The following is a 16,527-nucleotide window of genomic DNA, read 5'->3' as shown; positions in this document are numbered from 1 at the left end:
TACATATACGTACATATATGCTGCTGCTAAGATATGATTCTTACTCTCCAGTTATATCAAGGATTGAGCTAAACTGTTAGTTTATTTCATTTACAGCCTGGCTTTCCCCCTAAATGGAACTCAAGACATGAAGAGGATCGTCTGAATAGACTATAGATGATCATTCCTGCTAATTGAAATTTATGAGTGCTTTAACTAACTTTTATGTGAGTCCCATCTGGGCACCACAACTGAAGGGAGATGTTGACAAGCTGGACTCTGTCCTGAGGAAGGCGACTAAAATGAGCAAGGGTACAAGCCCTACGAGGAGCGGCTTAAGGAGTTGGGCATATTTAGCCTGAGGGAGAGAAGGCTGAGAGGAGACATGATGAAGGCCATGTATAAATATGTGAGGGGAAGTCATAGGGAGAAGGGAGCAAGCTTGTTTGCTGCTGCCCTGGAGACTAGGACATGGAACAATGGTTGCAAACTACATGAAAGTAGTTTCTACCTGAACATTAGGAAGAATTTCCTGACTGTGAGAGCTATTCAGCAGTGGAACTCTCTGCTCCGGAGTGTGGTGGAGGCTCCTTCTCCAAACTAGTAGCCTCATCTTCCATGAATTTGTCCCATTTTAAGTTGTTCAAATGGTCAGCCATCACTATTTATGGGAGGAATTTTAAATATGTACTGCATACTGAAGGATTTTAAAAATCTGACCTGAAACCCCAACCATTCAGTTTTACTACTGATGAGCTCAGTTTCTAATGTGCTAAGAGTGTGTGTGTGAGGAGAAGGCACTGTGTATTAATGCACATTGACTCAGAACATCACTGGAGAGCCAAACTTGCTTCCCACACTGACTGGCACAGAGCAGATCTGAAAGGTCTGTTAGCTATAGGGCAAGTGCCAAGTTCTCCTATCTCAGCCCTCATCTTCTGCAAACAACAGAGGGAATGGACTATTGCAATGAGCATTAACACAAGAGAGATAGAAACATGCCAAACAGGCAAACAACATTTTTCTAACCTGGTCTCAAGCTGCATGGTAGAACAGAGGAACTATGTGTTTTATTCTTCAGTTGATCCAAGCATGCCTAACAAATGGGCAACGTCCCTGGTTTAAGACTACAAAGGATGGTTTGAGTGAAGACCACTCAGCCTTTTCCGCTGCTGTAGATTGTAACCTTAACAAAAAAAAAAAAAGAGATCCTGGGGTATGGGTTGATATTTATTGAAAATGTCAACTCAATGCACAACAGTCAGGATCAAATAAAGGAACTGAGAAGACACTCAGGAGAGGATTGGAAAGCTTCCCAGCAAGAATGACTGAAGTGTTTGGGAGTACATTTTAGTCGAAAAGGCACACATACATCTTGTTGAGATGCAGACTCCTTGTGTGTGTACATAATGATTTAAAGGTGATTATAAAAAGCAAAAGAAATTCACAAGAAAGATTGAATCTCACCTCTGCCATGAGCTCATTTATACGTGAGCCAACCTGTTTGCTTAGCAAACACCAAGAAAATCATCCAGAATCGACTCTGCCATATATTATTGTTCTAGGAAATATCATGCTGAAAAATTTAATTCCCTTTATTTATACAGCTATATTATATAAGACAACAGATGCCATATCAATGCATGACATGGGAATCATTTGTTGAGAGAACAAATGCATTTGCTCTTACACCACTACATACAGACACATTTAAAAAACTGTAAAAGGATGGAGGATACAAGTTGCATTATCACATAGAGTCAGTAAAACTGTAAAATGAGGAGAATAAAGTTAAGTTAGAAGGGTGATAATGAATGCTAGACAAAGACTACGTTGATATCCTATACATCTCTTCTGTGTTAGGATTCTCTTCCCTTAAGGTGCAAAGACATGTCCAATGTGTTAGAAAAAAGAGCAGTGGTTCCCAACTTTTTTTTTCCAATGACCACTTGATCAGGGATCCCTTTGACCAGGGACTACTTGACCAGGGACCACTCTGACCAGGGACCACTCTCCAACATTAGTACCAAAATGGTTACGAATCAGGTTTTGGTGAACTTTAGATTTGGTTTGGGATTCAGAAAATGGTACTGGGTAGATCACATCAGCTCTAGTTTCTGATACAGAACATATGCCATGGACAGCGCCAGGGAAAGAGTGGAAGGCAGCACGAAAAGAGTGGAAACAAAACAAAACAAAGAGGAAGGAGGGTCACGGACCAGATTTTCATCCTCACGATCCACTGGTGGTCCACAGCCCACAAGTTAAGAACCACTGATTTAAAGTTTGCTAAAAGAAAGAAAATACTTTAAAAGTCTAATTGAAAGAAAAGAAATAACTATCTGAACAGACTAATGGCTCATTCAGATAACACCACCATGGCATTAGCACCCACCTCCCATCATTGATCATTTTTCTTGTAATTATATTAACTAATATCCTATTCTGCCCAAACCACACATTACCAAACACTTTTCAGCATTAACACACAGGTTGCATATTGTTGTGTACATATATAGGCCAAACTTGACTGCTTTTACTTTTATAAAAACAAGTGTTTTACAGTTAAAATCACTGTCAAAACAAAAATAAAATGATGAGAGTATCTTACTTGGTGTCTATGGATGTTTAAAGGGTTGGACCACACACTTTTTAAATGTATGTATGCTATTATATGTTATTATTTTGTTTGAATGATTTTGTTTCTAGTTGCAAATTAGTGCTGTATCACTGGTTTTTGTTTTTTACCAATTATAGTGACAGAGAAATGCAACTCAATGTTTTACATGCACATTTACCTTGACAGGCTATGTGCGGAAATCAATAATTTTTTTAGAATAGCACGCCCACTCATTAGGGAGTATCTAAACAAAGAATTCATTGGTTCTTAAAACCAAGATCTGGAAAGCAAGCATGGGAATAAAATAGTATTGTTGTAAATCCAAGTCTGTTTTGCTGCTGCTTTTTTCAGTAGTGAAATTGTTTTAACCATGCATGAACAGACACATTGTATACAGTCGGATACAATGGGTCTAGTAAACACAGGAGAGAAATATGATCTTGATAATTTTTAACTTTTAGTCGCCATGGGCTTAATCCACCTTCACACCAATGACAGGTCAATGAAAATAAGTTCTGTTGATCCAAAGGTCTACACTAGTCATTGGTACTGCATTTGGCTCATTGGGCCTATAATAGTTAGAGGTTGTGTTGTCGTAAGACTTTTTGAAGTCCCCTTCCTCCATCAGCAGTTCTGCAGCTGTACAATGGTAAATATCAAGACTGATTCAACATCTAACAGACAGAGATTGCAGTCTATGAAAACTAAGGTGAATATATTTAAAGAATTGAAAGTGCAAACTATTGTCAACTCAATGCTTATTTAAATACTTCAATTTCACTAGAAGACAGTATGATTTGCATAATTTTCTTAGACAAGGAATACTGATTTGATCTTGCCAGTTCATTCCTCTGAAATGCAGCCTACAGAGCCTTGTATTCCTTGGTAGTCTCCCTTCCAAGTACCAACTTAGCTTCCAAGATCAGACCGGATCTGGCAACTTGGCTTTCCTCATGCCCTTGTCTCATCCATCTTAAAACTGAACTTGTCACTCCATCACTATACTTACAACTTTTGCTTCCATATTTGCTATTCATACATACCACCTGTTCATTCATGGCTATAAAGGTCTGTTCCTAGGCACTTCACTCCATGCATCTGATGAAGTCGACTTAGTCTGCATAAGCTTATGCTACCAACTTCTGTCTCTCCATCTCAAAGGTGCTACATGATCCTTTTGTAAAAAATACCTGAATTTGCTGTTTTCCACAGTGTGGCTGTTGCATAAAGGAAAAAAAACTTGATATAATTTCCCAAAAGCTTTAAGTACTCAAAATGTGGCATTTCCAAAATTCCTTTTAAAAACAAGTGAAAGACATCTAGTGAAGTACATGCTATTTGTTCCTGTTTCAGCATATGGAGGGTAAACATGTTTCTACTCCAACAGGCAGAAAATTCTGATGTCACTAAAATGACATTACACTGTGTTCTTTCCCAAGACTAAAAAAATGAAATGGAAAGTAAGTTCAAAGAACGACAAAGTGAGAGAAAACATGCAAAGACTGTTGATTCAATCTATTTATTTGTAAACATTCACAGTGACAATGATGCTTCATTTCATAACAGGATTAAAATAAACTACAGGGCAAACAAGAAACAAATCAACTCAAAGAAGGGAAGGTATTAAGATAGCAGTCCTATTATATCCTTTAAAAAATATGTAATAGTAATGTAAAGCATAATATCAAGCAACACTAACGATAGTTGCTCTTGAAGACTGTTCGGAAGTTTCAATTAGTCCAACGGGCAGCAGCCAGGTTGCTCACCAGATGACATCCCTCCTGTTATGCCAGCTCCAGTGGCTGCCTGTCTGCTACCAAGCACAATTTAGGGCGCTGGCTGTAGCCTATAAAGCCATAAACGGTTCCAGCCCAACTTATCTGTCCAAATGTATCTCTTCCTATGAATCACCTCAGAGATTAAGATCTTCTAGGGAGGCCCTGCTCTTGGCCCTGCTCTTCTTTGCAAGCGCAACTAGTGGAGAGGAGGGACAGGGCCTTCTCAGTGGTGGCATCTCGACTATGGAACTCTCTCCACAGCAACATTAGATCAGCCCCTCCCTCTTAGCCTTCAGAAGGAAAGTAAAAAAACATGGCTTTGGGATCAGGCTTGCAGAGAATAGTGCAGTGCAATAACAGATTTTGAATATGTGCAATGACTACAGAATGTCTTTGAACTACGATTATGGATGGTGTGATTTACATTGCATGTAATGTTTTTAAATGTTTTAAATGTTTAATATTAATGTTAATTTAATTTTAATGTAAATGTTACTGGAATTGTATGTGTTTTAAGGCATTGAATAATTGCTTATATATAAGCCACCTTGAGTCCCTTTCGGGGTAGAGGCCTTGTCATTGCCCTCCAACAGTCTGGGCCCTGGAGGGCGTCATTGTCCTTCAGCAGGCCGGGCCCAAGAAGGCCTCATCATCGGCCTTCAGCAAGCAGCAGCAGCTCCAGTTGATTTGTTGTTTGTTCACTTTGGCATTGAATGTTTGTCACTCTGTTACTTTTGTTGTGAACCGCCCTGAGTCCCCCTGGGGAGATAGGGTGGTATATAAATAAATTATTATTATTATTATTATTATTATTATTATTATTATTAAGACAGGCAGGGTATAAATAGGGTAAATAAATACATAAATAAATAAATCCCTTATCATCCCTCCTCTTCAGACATTAATTCTACCAAAAATATAAAAGAATTGTGTAAAATTAAATATTGTTCAGACTTCCCACTCTCATATAAAATATGAAATTAGAGTAATAAAATCTGTTGAAATAGAATAGTTCATCAGGCATGGGCAAACTTTTAAACTTGGGGGCACATGGTGAGGTGGGTGGGCTGGAGCAAGGTGGGTTGGTTGGGAAGGGAAGGAGGCGGGAGGCCAGGGGAGTTGGTGCGGGGTGGGGGGAAGGTTTCACACACTGCATCTTGCCTGGTCCACGGCAACACCCAGCTCCAGGCAGAGCTTCTTCCTGGCTGCACCTTAGTCTCCACTGCCATGGGACTCAGCTGCTCCTTGCCAGCATACTCTCCTTCTACAGGTCCTCTGTCCCCGGTGACAAGGAGGGAAGCTCCTCCTCTTCCTCCTCCTCCACTGTGACTGCCAGAGCATGTGGCTGCCTAGGACTCTCCTTCCCTTCCATCCTGCTCCTGTCTTTCTTCTTTCCAAGGGGGAACTTGCCCTTGAGGAAGGTGGCGGCAGCAAAGGAAGAAGAGGACAAGGAAGAGAAGGTACCGTCCTCATTGCAAGGGGGAGGCCTGGAAGAAGGGTAACGTGTTGGCTCCATGTGCACCAGTGAGGAGCAGCCAAATCCCATGAAGGTGGAGGCCAAAGTGCAGGCCAAGAAGAGGCTCTGCCTGGGGTTGGTGCTGCAGCCTTGACTTCCCTGGCCTCCTCTCAGCATGAGGACATGGGTGGGCCGCCACGTCCTCATACTTTTCTCAGACGAGAGAGAGAGAGAGAGAGGAGGGCCTGATAAAAGTGCCCAAAGGGCTGCATCTGGTCCCCAGGCAAGGGGGACCCATATCCGGTCCAAATGATCCACACATTGTGCAAAGCAAGGATTTAGAAACCAAGATCTGTGAAGAACAATTGAAGGACTTGGCTCTCATATGAAATGAAGCAAGTTTTTCTCTTTTGCCTTCACTTTTGAGACTCAACAAGTAGATTAAAAGGAGTTTCCAACTAAACATGATGTAGAATTTCCTGATTACAACAACTGTTTGACAGTGAAGTGGACTAGTTCAGAAAGCATGAAACAGTCTGTATGTCTGTGTGAACTTACAAGACTCGCTAGCACTATGAGTCTATGCCAGGCATGGGCAAACTTCAGCCCTCTGGGTATTTTGGACTTCAACTCCCACAATTCCTAACAGTCTTGGGCCCTTTCCTTTTCCCCCTCAGCCTCTTAAGAAGTCCAAAACACCTGAGGGGTCAAAGTTTGCCCAAATACCAATAAAAGGAAATAGGTCTGTAAGACATTAGTTTTCCAGTGGTTGGTGCAACAACAAATTTGCACATAGGGTGACTTCAGGCCCAGAGTCAATTGATTATGACAATATTGCACTGTGATTACAGTGCCAGGTTAAGAATGTATAAATTTAAATTCAATTTTCAAGCCAGTAAACCAGTGAGCCAGTGCATTTCTCTCAGCCTAACCCATCTCACTGGGCTGTTTTTAAGTATTTTAGTGGAACGTAGGACACCTTCTAAGCCACCCTCAGTTCCTTGAGGGAAAAAATAACAAAGAAAAAAATCAATGAATGGATAAAGTGAACAGTGAAAATATCTGGACTACAATTAGAGTACAATGACGCAAAGAGAGAGGAAAAGCTAAGATTCAGGTGTTTCTATTGACAGGCTTATTAAAGAACTAATTATTATGGTTCTGGAATGTGTCCAGAGAAGGGTGACTAAAATGATGAAGGGTCTGGAGAAGAAGCCCTATGAGACACAATAGCCATGTATAAATATGTGAGGGGAAGACACAGGGAGGAGACAAAAGGCTTGTTTTTTGCTGCCTTAAAAACTAGGACGTGGAAAAATGGCTTCAAATTGCAGGAAAGGAGATTGCACCTGAACATTAGGAAGAACTTCCTAACTGTGAGAGCTGTTCAGCAGTGGAACTCTCTGCCCCGGACTCTGGATGCTCCTTCTTTGGAGGCTTTTCAACAGAAGCTGGATGGCCATCTGTCAGGGGTGCTTTAAATACTATTTTCCTGCTTCTTGGCAGGGGGTTGGACTAGATGACCCACAAGGTCTCTTCCAACTCTATGCTTCTATGAAAACTCTAACAGCATTTCAAGGGACCATCACTCTACTGCACAGTAGTCCCCTCCAGGGAAAAAATCCTTTTTATGGGTGCAACACCAAAGGGGGTATACAAAAAAGAAAGCCTCTGCTTTTGACAGTGTCACACAGAATGCACTCTCATTGGATGACCAGTTACCTTGTTCTCAGAAAAGAGTTTTACACAGTATTAAACTAGGGAAAGAAAAGATGCTTAAAGGATGAAAGAACAGTGATTCCTGTTGTCGGGTTACCACTTTAGAAACAACAGCTGCACAAAAGGTGGAAAATGCAAGAACTGAAACTTAATGAGCATCCAGTCTCTTTGCGTCTTCATGTCAACAAAAATTACTCCATTTCTGTGGCAAAAGGAGGACATGGATCTCCCAATGGGAACCTTAAGAAAATTCTCAGGGACAATTTCTCTCTTTTTTCCCTTTGCCTCTCTTCAGATATACGAAGGAGCCCCCAGTGGCACAATGGATTAAACTTTGTCCAGCAGGACTGCTGACCAATAGGTCAGTGGTTCGAATCCAGGGAGAGCGGGTTGAGCTCCCTCTGTCAGCTCCAGCTCCCCCTGCAGAGACATGAGAGAAGCTTCTCACAAGGATGGTAAAACATCAAACATCCGGGCATCCCCTGGGCAACGTCCTTGCAGATGGCCAATTCTCTTACACCCGAAGCGACTTGCAGTTTCTCAAATCGCTCCTGACCCACACACAAAAAAGCTATACAGAGCGAAGTGCTCTCTTCCTACAAAAGATTAAGCCGCTTTCTCCCTTGAAGTAGTAATACCTTCCTCGCTTTCTTTCACTTCATACTAAAATATTTGCAGGTATCAGTGCAATAGCAATACCTTCCTTCATAAGATTTCATCCAACAACGAAGAAAGGGAGAGCAAGCAGCCTAAAGCAAGAGCACTTCTCTGTCCTAAAGGATTCATACAAGTTAATATCTCAAGGGCAAGGATGTTGGGGATTAAGTGTCAGCCACCACTACCATTTCACAATTGAAACCAAAGTTGTTTGCACCTCTCTCAATGAAATATAAATGCCTCAACAAGAGCAACGGAGAATGCAATGAAAGTACACAATTTATTCATTCATATTTTACCATGACAGAATCATTGAGTTGGAAGATCCGAAAAGGATAATCTGGTCTCAACTCTGACAGCTGAAACAAACAGAGCTTAATACCCCAAATTGTTAATATGGATTAGATTAGATTAGATGCATGGTTTGTACTGAAATGCTGCCAGCAGATTTGGAAATACGGAACAAAACACTTTTTCATGATTGTTCAAATTAGTCAACTGGTGGAAAATGATGCCACAAAAACAAGGTAGATTAGCTATGTGATCTAAAGAGAACTGTACCTCCTATGTCCAGAGGCAGTGTATACCTTTGAGTTCCCTTCGGAGTGAGAGAAAAAAGGTTATAAATATTACTATATACTAGCTAGTAGTAAACAAATACCTCTCCCAACTGCAAAGAGCAAGAAACATTATTGATATTAGGCATTATTCACTGACATCCTGTGAACATTGGCTATGATTGGGGAAGGCGAGAGTATCAGACTGGCTGGATGGTTCAATGCAACAGTGAATGCACCTGCACTGGTGAATTAATGCAGTTTGACACCACTTTCACTATCAGGGCTCAATGTTATGGAATCCTAGGAATTGTCATTTTACAAAGTCCTTAGCCTGACAAAGAGGAATGGTGCCTCGCCAAAATACAACTCCCGGGATGTCATACCATTGAGCCATGGCTGTTAGAGTGGTGTCAAACTGCATTAATTTCACAGAATCTATAGATCTATAAACTTGGGCCCTCCAGGTATTTTGGACATCAACTCCCACAATTGCTAGAAGTCTCAGGCCTGAGGCTGTTAGGAATTGTGGGAGTTGACATCCAAAACACCTGGCATGATAGTGTTAGGAATTGTAGGAGTTGATGTTCAAAGCACCTGGAGGGCCCAAGTTTTCCCAGGCCTGATCAAGAGCAAACATGGCACACAAACTCATCATGATCAATTCTAAAGACTGGTAAAAGAGGATGATGTGAGCTGCAGTCCACCCACATCCAAAGACCATGTGTATCTGACATACAGAAAGCCCTGTCTGTTTCTAATTGGACAGTTCATAACACCCAAAACCAAAAAATGACACTATGAAATAGTGATCATTACAAAATCCCTAACCCAGGCATCGCCTGGTACCTAAGCTTGTGTATGAATCAAAAGAGTTTCAAAGTTATTTTGGAAGGCAACTCCCCTTTTCCTACCAGTCATTAGGAATTGTGGGAGTTGGAAGTCCAAAACACCTGGAGGGCTGAAGTTTTCCCATGGCTGGTCTATAGGATATTGGAAGATGCATTCCAGAAAAGAAACTTTCCTCAACTCTGTGAAAGAAGGACGAGGGGGGAATGTGACAGTGGAGGAGGTGAAGCAGCGAAGGCAACAGGTAGAGCATCAGCATCAGGAACCACTTGTTCCATCCAGACCAAATCCACTTCCTTCCTGGTTTGTAGGCAAACCTCAAGTTCCTGGCTGCTCGCCTTTTTTTTTTTTTTTTTTGCAGGTGCATCTCTAACATGGAATAAATGCAGTTCGACACTGTTTTCACTGTCAGCTCTATGGAAGCCTGGGATGTGTAGTTTGGAGAGACACCACCACTCTTGGGCAGAGAAGGCTCAAGACCTGGTATGGGCAAAGGAGCCCTCGGGTATGCAATGGGTTAAACTGCTGGCTTGAAGGTTAGGTATTTGACCCGAAGGTTGCTGCTTTGAATCCAGGGAGAGTGCAGATGAGCTACCTCTGTCAGCTCCAGCTCCATATGGGGACATGGGAGAAGCCTCCCACAAGGATGATGAAACATCAAACATCTGGGCATCCCCTGGGCAATGTCCTTGCAAGAGAACCAATTCTCTCACACCACAAGCCACTTGCAGTTTCTCAAGTCACTCCTGACACAAAAAAATGGACAAACTTTGGCCCTTTTGGACAATTTCTCCCTCCTTCTTTCCCCTTTCTTGCTATTTCTTCCTCTTTCTTTCTCTCTTCTTTCCTTTTCCTTCTATCCCGCCCTCTCATTTCCTCTCTCTCTCTCTCTCTCTCTCTCTCTCTCTCACACTTCCTCTCTCTATGCTTCCCTTCCTCTGGCTTTCTTTCTTTCTCTCATTTCCTCTCTCTTCCTTCTCTCTCTCATTCTCAGTCTCTCTTTCTATCCCTCCCTCCCTCCTTCCTCCTTTCTTTCTTTCTTTCTTTCTTTCTTTCTCACCCCTTCTCTCTATGCTTCCCTTGCTCCCTCTCGCTTTCTTCCTCTCGTTTCCTCTCCTTTCCTCTCTTCCTTCTCTCCCTCTTTCTTTCTCAGTTTCTCTTTCTATCTTTTCCTCTCTCCTCCTTTCTTTCTCTCTCTCTCTCTCACTCCCTCTCTCTATACTTCCCTTTCTCCGGTTTTCTTCTTTTCTCTCCTTCCCTCACGTCCTTCTCTCCATCTTTCTTTCTCAGTTTCTCTTTCTATCACTCCCTCTCTCCTCCTTTCTTTCTCTCTCTGCTTCCCTTCCTCTCACTTTCTTCCTTCCTCTCCAGAAGAACGGCCTGCCTCAGGGGAGCGTGCTTGCTCCATCCATGTTCAACATCTACACAAATGACCAGCCACTGCCAGAAGGGACAGAGAGTTTCATCTATGCTGACGATCGTGCCATTACTGCTCAAGCAGGGAGCTTTGAGATGGTAGAACAGAAGCTCTCCGAAGCTCTAGGTGCTCTTACTGCCTATTACAGGGAAAACCATCTGATCCCTAATCCATCTAAAACACAGACATGCGCCTTTCACCTTAAGAACAGACAAGCATCCCGAGCTCTGAGGATTACCTGGGAAGGAATCCCACTGGAGCATTGCAGCGCACCCAAATACCTGGGAGTCACTTTGGACCGTGCTCTGACCTACAAGAAGCACTGCCTGAACATCAAACAAAAAGTGGGCGCTAGAAACAACATCATACGAAAGCTGACTGGCACAACCTGGGGATCACAACCAGACACAGTGAAGACATCTGCCCTTGCGCTATGCTACTCTGCTGCTGAGTATGCATGCCCAGTGTGGAACACATCTCATCACACTAAAACAGTGGATGTGGCTCTTAATGAGACATGCCGCATTATCACGGGGTGTCTGCGACCCACACCACTGGAGAAATTACACTGCTTAGCCGGTATTGCACCACCTGACATCCGCCGGGAAGTAGCAGCCAATAGTGAAAGGACCAAGGCAGAGACATCTCCAGCTCATCCCCTGTTTGGGTATCAGCCAGCACGTCAACGACTTAAATCAAGACATAGTTTTCTTAGAACTACAGAGACACTCGCTGGAACACCCCAGCAAGCGAGAGTCCAAAAGTGGCAGGCCCAAACCCAGCACCTCAATTCATGGGTGATACCAGATGAGAGACTCCCCCCTGGGCACTCAGAAGACTGGGCGACTTGGAAGGCGCTGAACAGATTGCGCTCTGGCACCACGAGATGCAGAGCCAATCTTAAGAAATGGGGCTACAGGGTGGAATCCTCGGCATGCGAGTGCGGAGAAGAACAAACCACTGACCACCTGCTGCAATGCACCCTGAGCCCTGCCACATGCACAATGGAGGACCTTCTTGCGGCAACCCCAGAGGCACTCCAAGTGGCCAGATACTGGTCAAAGGACATTTAACCAAATACCAAATTTACAAAATCTGTGTGGTTTTTTTTTCTTTTTCTTTTTCTTTTTAATCTCTGTGTTTGTTTTGCTCCGTTAGAATTGTAATACAATGGTTGCTGATGACACGATAAATAAATTCCTCTCCTTCCCTCTCTCTTCCTTCTCTCCCTCCCTTTCCCTCTCTTTTTCTTTCTCCTCCTCCTCCGCCTTAAGATGAAGTCCAAAACACCCGGAGGGCCGAAGTTTGCCCATGCCTGCTCAAGACCTTGCGAAGTTGTCATTCCCGGGATAATTCACGGCAGTTCAGATGGGGTCAAACGGCATTCATTCCACGGTGGAGATGCGCCTGATTCTGGCCTCACGCTCCCGGGGCGCGTGGAAGTAGTGACCCCCCCTCTCCCTTCCTCTCTCCCTCCCTCCCCGCCGCCCTGGGGACCGCGATGGGGTGCGGAGGGCTTGGCTGCTCCCGGCGCCGCTTACCTAATCCGGGCACGAAGGTGTTGAGGAAGAGGCAGATGACGGCCACCGGGAAGGGCATGTAGGGGATGGCGGCGCGGAGGGGGCCCTTCTTCTCGCGCACCTGCACCACCACGCCGGCCCCCGCCCCCGCCCCCGCCCCCGAGGAGCCCCCCGGCCCCGCCGCCCCCGGGCCACGCTCGCCCTCCTTGGGGGCAGACTCCATGGCGGCGGAGAGAGAGGGCCAGGGGATCCCCGATCTCCCCCTGCCCTAGCCCGAGATCTCCCTCCCTTGCTCTCCCTTGATATCTCCTCTTCTCCCTCTTTCTATTCTCTCTTTTCTTCTCCCTCTTTTCCTTCGTCCCCCTTTCTATCTCTTCCTCTCTCTCACTCACTAACTCCTTCTCTTTCTATCCCTCCCTCTTTCCTCTCTTTCTCTCACTCCCTCTATGCTTCCCTCCCTCCCTTTCTCTTTCTATCCTCCCTCTTTTCTTTCTCTTTCCCCTTTTTTCTATCCCTTCCTCACGCACGCACACACTCCTTCTCTCAAAGCTTCCCTCCCTCCCTCTTTCTTTCTGTCCTTCCCGCTCTCTTCCGTCTCCTCCTCTTTTCCTTCTCGCCCTCTTCCTTTCTCAGTCTCTCTTTCTATCCCTCCCTCTCCTATCTTTCTCTCTCCTTCCCTCCCTCTCGCTTTCTTTCTTCCTCTCCTTCCCTCTCTTTTCCTTCTCTCCCTCTCTCCCTCTTTCTTTTTTTTTATTATAAGTCTTTATTGAATTTTCACCATATACCCTCTCTCCCTCTTTCTATCCTTCCCTCTATCCACCTTTCTTTCTCTCTCTATGCTTTCCTCCCTCTCACTTTTTCTTTTTCTTCTCTCCCTCCCTCCCTCCCTTTTCTCTCCCCCCTTTCTTTCCCTCCCTATATCTTTTCTTTCCTTCTATCTCTCTATGCTTCCTTTCCTCCCTCTCGATTTTTCTTTCTTTCTCTCCTTCCCTCTCTTCCTTCTCTCCCTCTTTCTCAGTCTGTCTTTCTATCCCTCCCTTCCTCTCCCTCTTTCTTTCTGTCTATCTATCCCCCCCCCCCTTTCTCTCCGTTTCTCCCTCTCTTTCTCTGCCCTGTCTCGCCCCCCTCCCCTTCTATCCTTTGGAGTTGGAGCCCCGTTTCTGTCTAAGGAGGCGCCTCCTCCTCCGCCTTGAGGCGAGGCGGCACCCAGCTCCTCGTGCGCTCTCTCTTTCTCCCTCCCTCCTTCCTTCCTTCGTTTCTTCCTTCCTTCCCTCGGGTTCGCTCTCTTCTCTCTCTCTCTCTCGCTCTCCCGCGCGCCCGACGAGGGGGGTCTCTACTGCGCAGGCGCCTTCCCTCCCTTCCCAGCCCGAAGCCTTGGGGGGTCCAGACTCGCCTCGCCCCCTCCTTCTCCCCCAGGAATGTCCGCTCGGGAGCAGAGCCTCCCTTGGAAGGGACCCGACCCTCTCCGCCTCCTCCTTCCTCTTCTTTTGAGATTTCCCAGCTTCTGAAGTCTCCCCTGGCATCATCTGTCAGAAGAAAAACAAAAAAAGGAAAGGAAGGAAGCAACAGGGTAGATCTGGCCTGGGCAAATTTGGGCCTTCCCTTCAGGTTTTTTGGACTTTGGCTCCCACCATTCCTAACAGCCTCAGGCCCTTAAACGGCTGAGGGGGGAAAGGAAGCAGCCTGAGGCCATGTGGAATGGGAGTTGAAGTCCAAAAGGCCCAAGTTTGTCCAGGCCTGGGGTAGATGGAAGCTGGGAAGAGGCTTCAAAGAGGAGGACCTGTGGATTGCATGCCAGCCATCGCTACAAATTGACACCGCTGCATCTTAAGCTGGGACTTCCGACCCCTTCGCTCAATGTTGGGGTCACCAAATAAATATTAAGGACAGTAAGAGGGTCATGAACGCCAGCCATTTACACAAAACTGTTGGTAACAATGTGGGCTGTTGACAGGAAACTGCGGAAGATGCTTCAGCTCTACACAAAATGAACCATCACCTTACAGGATGTCCCCGAGTTTCAAACATCCTACTTGCAAACAACTCACCCTTGTTAAGAAGGGGGAGTGAGAAAATAGAAAGTCTCACCATGCTTCTTAACAGGGTTGAGTCGTTTGTAAGTAGGATGTTTGAAACTCAGAGACCTTGGGAGGGAAATTTTCTCTTGGAAGAGTTATCATGAGGGAAAGGTATCTCCACTGAAGCTTTCTCGCCAATTCTTGCTTCCACAACAAGCCACATTTTGCAAAACCCAATAATCACAGGGACAGAAAGGGAGATGAAATCTTCTGAACAGGTTCAGAGACAGCAAAACAAACGCCACAGGGGTGTTAACCCTTCCCTATGCTATCCAATCCGCAGACTGCAGCCAGGAAATCAGAAGACGTTTACTTCTTGGGAGGAGAGCAAAGACCCATCTCAGTAAAATAGTGAAGAGTAGAGACATCACACTGGCAACGAAGATCCGCATAGTTAAAGCAATGGTATTCCCCACAGTAACCTATGGATGCGAGAGCTGAACCATAAAAAAGGCTGAGCAAAGAAAGATATATACTTTTAAACTGTGGTACTGGAGGAAAATTCTGAGAATGCCTTGGACCACCAAGAGATCCAACCAGTCCATACTTCAGGAAATAACGCCTGGCTGCTCATTGGAGGAAAGTATATTAGAGTCAAAGAGGAAGTACTTTGGCCACATAATGAGAAGACAGGAAAGCTGTGGGGAAAGGAAAGAAAAGGAAGAGGGACCAACCAAGGGCAAAACAGATAGATGCTGTCCTTGAAGTGACTGGCTTGACCTTGAAGGAGCTGGGGGTGGCAACAGCCGATGGGGAGCCTGGCATGGGCTCCTTCATGGGGTCACAAAGAGTCAGAAGCAATAACATACTATCCAAAGCTTATATATATACACACACACATACATACAGTGTTCGCTTGCTACTTTGTAGTTTGTTTTTTGCGGACCCACTGTTTTGCGGATTTTTGCCTCCTGGCAACGATGGAGTGTGGAAGGGGGTTTTACCCTCCCCCTCGGGAGAGAGGCAGCCAATCATAAAAAAGAGAGAGAGGAGATACAAAGCAGTATGTAAAACACAGCCTTATAGCCCCTTCCTTAAGCTAGAAAAAAAGGTGGGCAGTGCCTTTAAATCTCTCCTCACTTCTGCCTCACCTTTAGAATGTGAAATATGTGTGTGTGTGTATGCATATGTGTGTGTGTATATATATATCTAGAGAGAGAGAGAGAGAGAGCATCTGTACTTCATGGATTTTCACTTTTCGCAGGTCCTCCTGAAACACCCGCGAATGAGGGAACACTGTATGTGGATAGATAGATAGATAGATAGATAGATAGATAGATAGATAGATAGATAGATAGATGGGCTGGAGCTACATTTTAAATGTACCTGTTCCAACTTACATACAAATTCAGTTTAAGAATAAATCTACAAAACCTATCCACTCCTTGGGGACTGGCCAAACCTGGGAAACGGGATGGCAGTGAAAAGGGTTGTGGTCAGTGTTTACACCAGCCCAAAGTTGGGGAAATACTCTGAATTCTCTGCCAGAACTTGGACTATCCCTTGACTCTGGTTAACATGGGTCAAGGTGGTCTTCAGGTGGCCTTGCCTGATGTTACCCCAGATCAGTTCTGTGTGGCATTAGGCTGCCACAGAGCTGATCCACATCCTTTCTGCATTAAGTGGTCAGTGTAGATGTGCCCTTTGTAACTCTCCCGATCAGGGTTTAATGTTGATATATATTTAGCCTTGTGTGTTTCATTTTGACTGTTTAAGAAAAGAACCTGGCTGCTTGAAAACACAAATGTTTCATTTTTCTTTGGCAGGAAGGTCAATGTCTGTTTGGATAATAATTGCACACTCTTCACCTTGGAGCCTGTAAATGCTAACAAATTAAACAGCATTGGGTTAGAAGAGAGAAATTGAAGTTACAGTATGTTTTGCAGAAGGATTTAAC

General features: G+C 44.5%; 1 protein-coding gene across 1 annotated transcript in view; it reads right to left on the bottom strand.

The window, feature by feature from the left end:
• Positions 1 to 13,407, bottom strand: part of STUM (stum, mechanosensory transduction mediator homolog) — a 46,586-nt gene extending 33,179 nt beyond the window's left edge. The window contains exon 1 of the mRNA XM_060754168.2: positions 12,574 to 13,407. Coding sequence (XP_060610151.2) covers positions 12,574 to 12,775 — 202 coding nt within the window. The 5' untranslated portion in view covers positions 12,776 to 13,407. The remainder of the gene's footprint in view (positions 1 to 12,573) is intronic.
• Positions 13,408 to 16,527: the final 3,120 nt, after the last annotated feature.

The sequence above is a fragment of the Anolis sagrei genome, chromosome 1 (assembly GCF_037176765.1).
Source record: "Anolis sagrei isolate rAnoSag1 chromosome 1, rAnoSag1.mat, whole genome shotgun sequence".
Classification (NCBI taxonomy): Eukaryota; Metazoa; Chordata; class Lepidosauria; order Squamata; family Dactyloidae; genus Anolis; species Anolis sagrei.
Note: the sequence above shows the minus strand (reverse complement) of the source record. Positions and strands in the feature narration are given on the sequence as shown.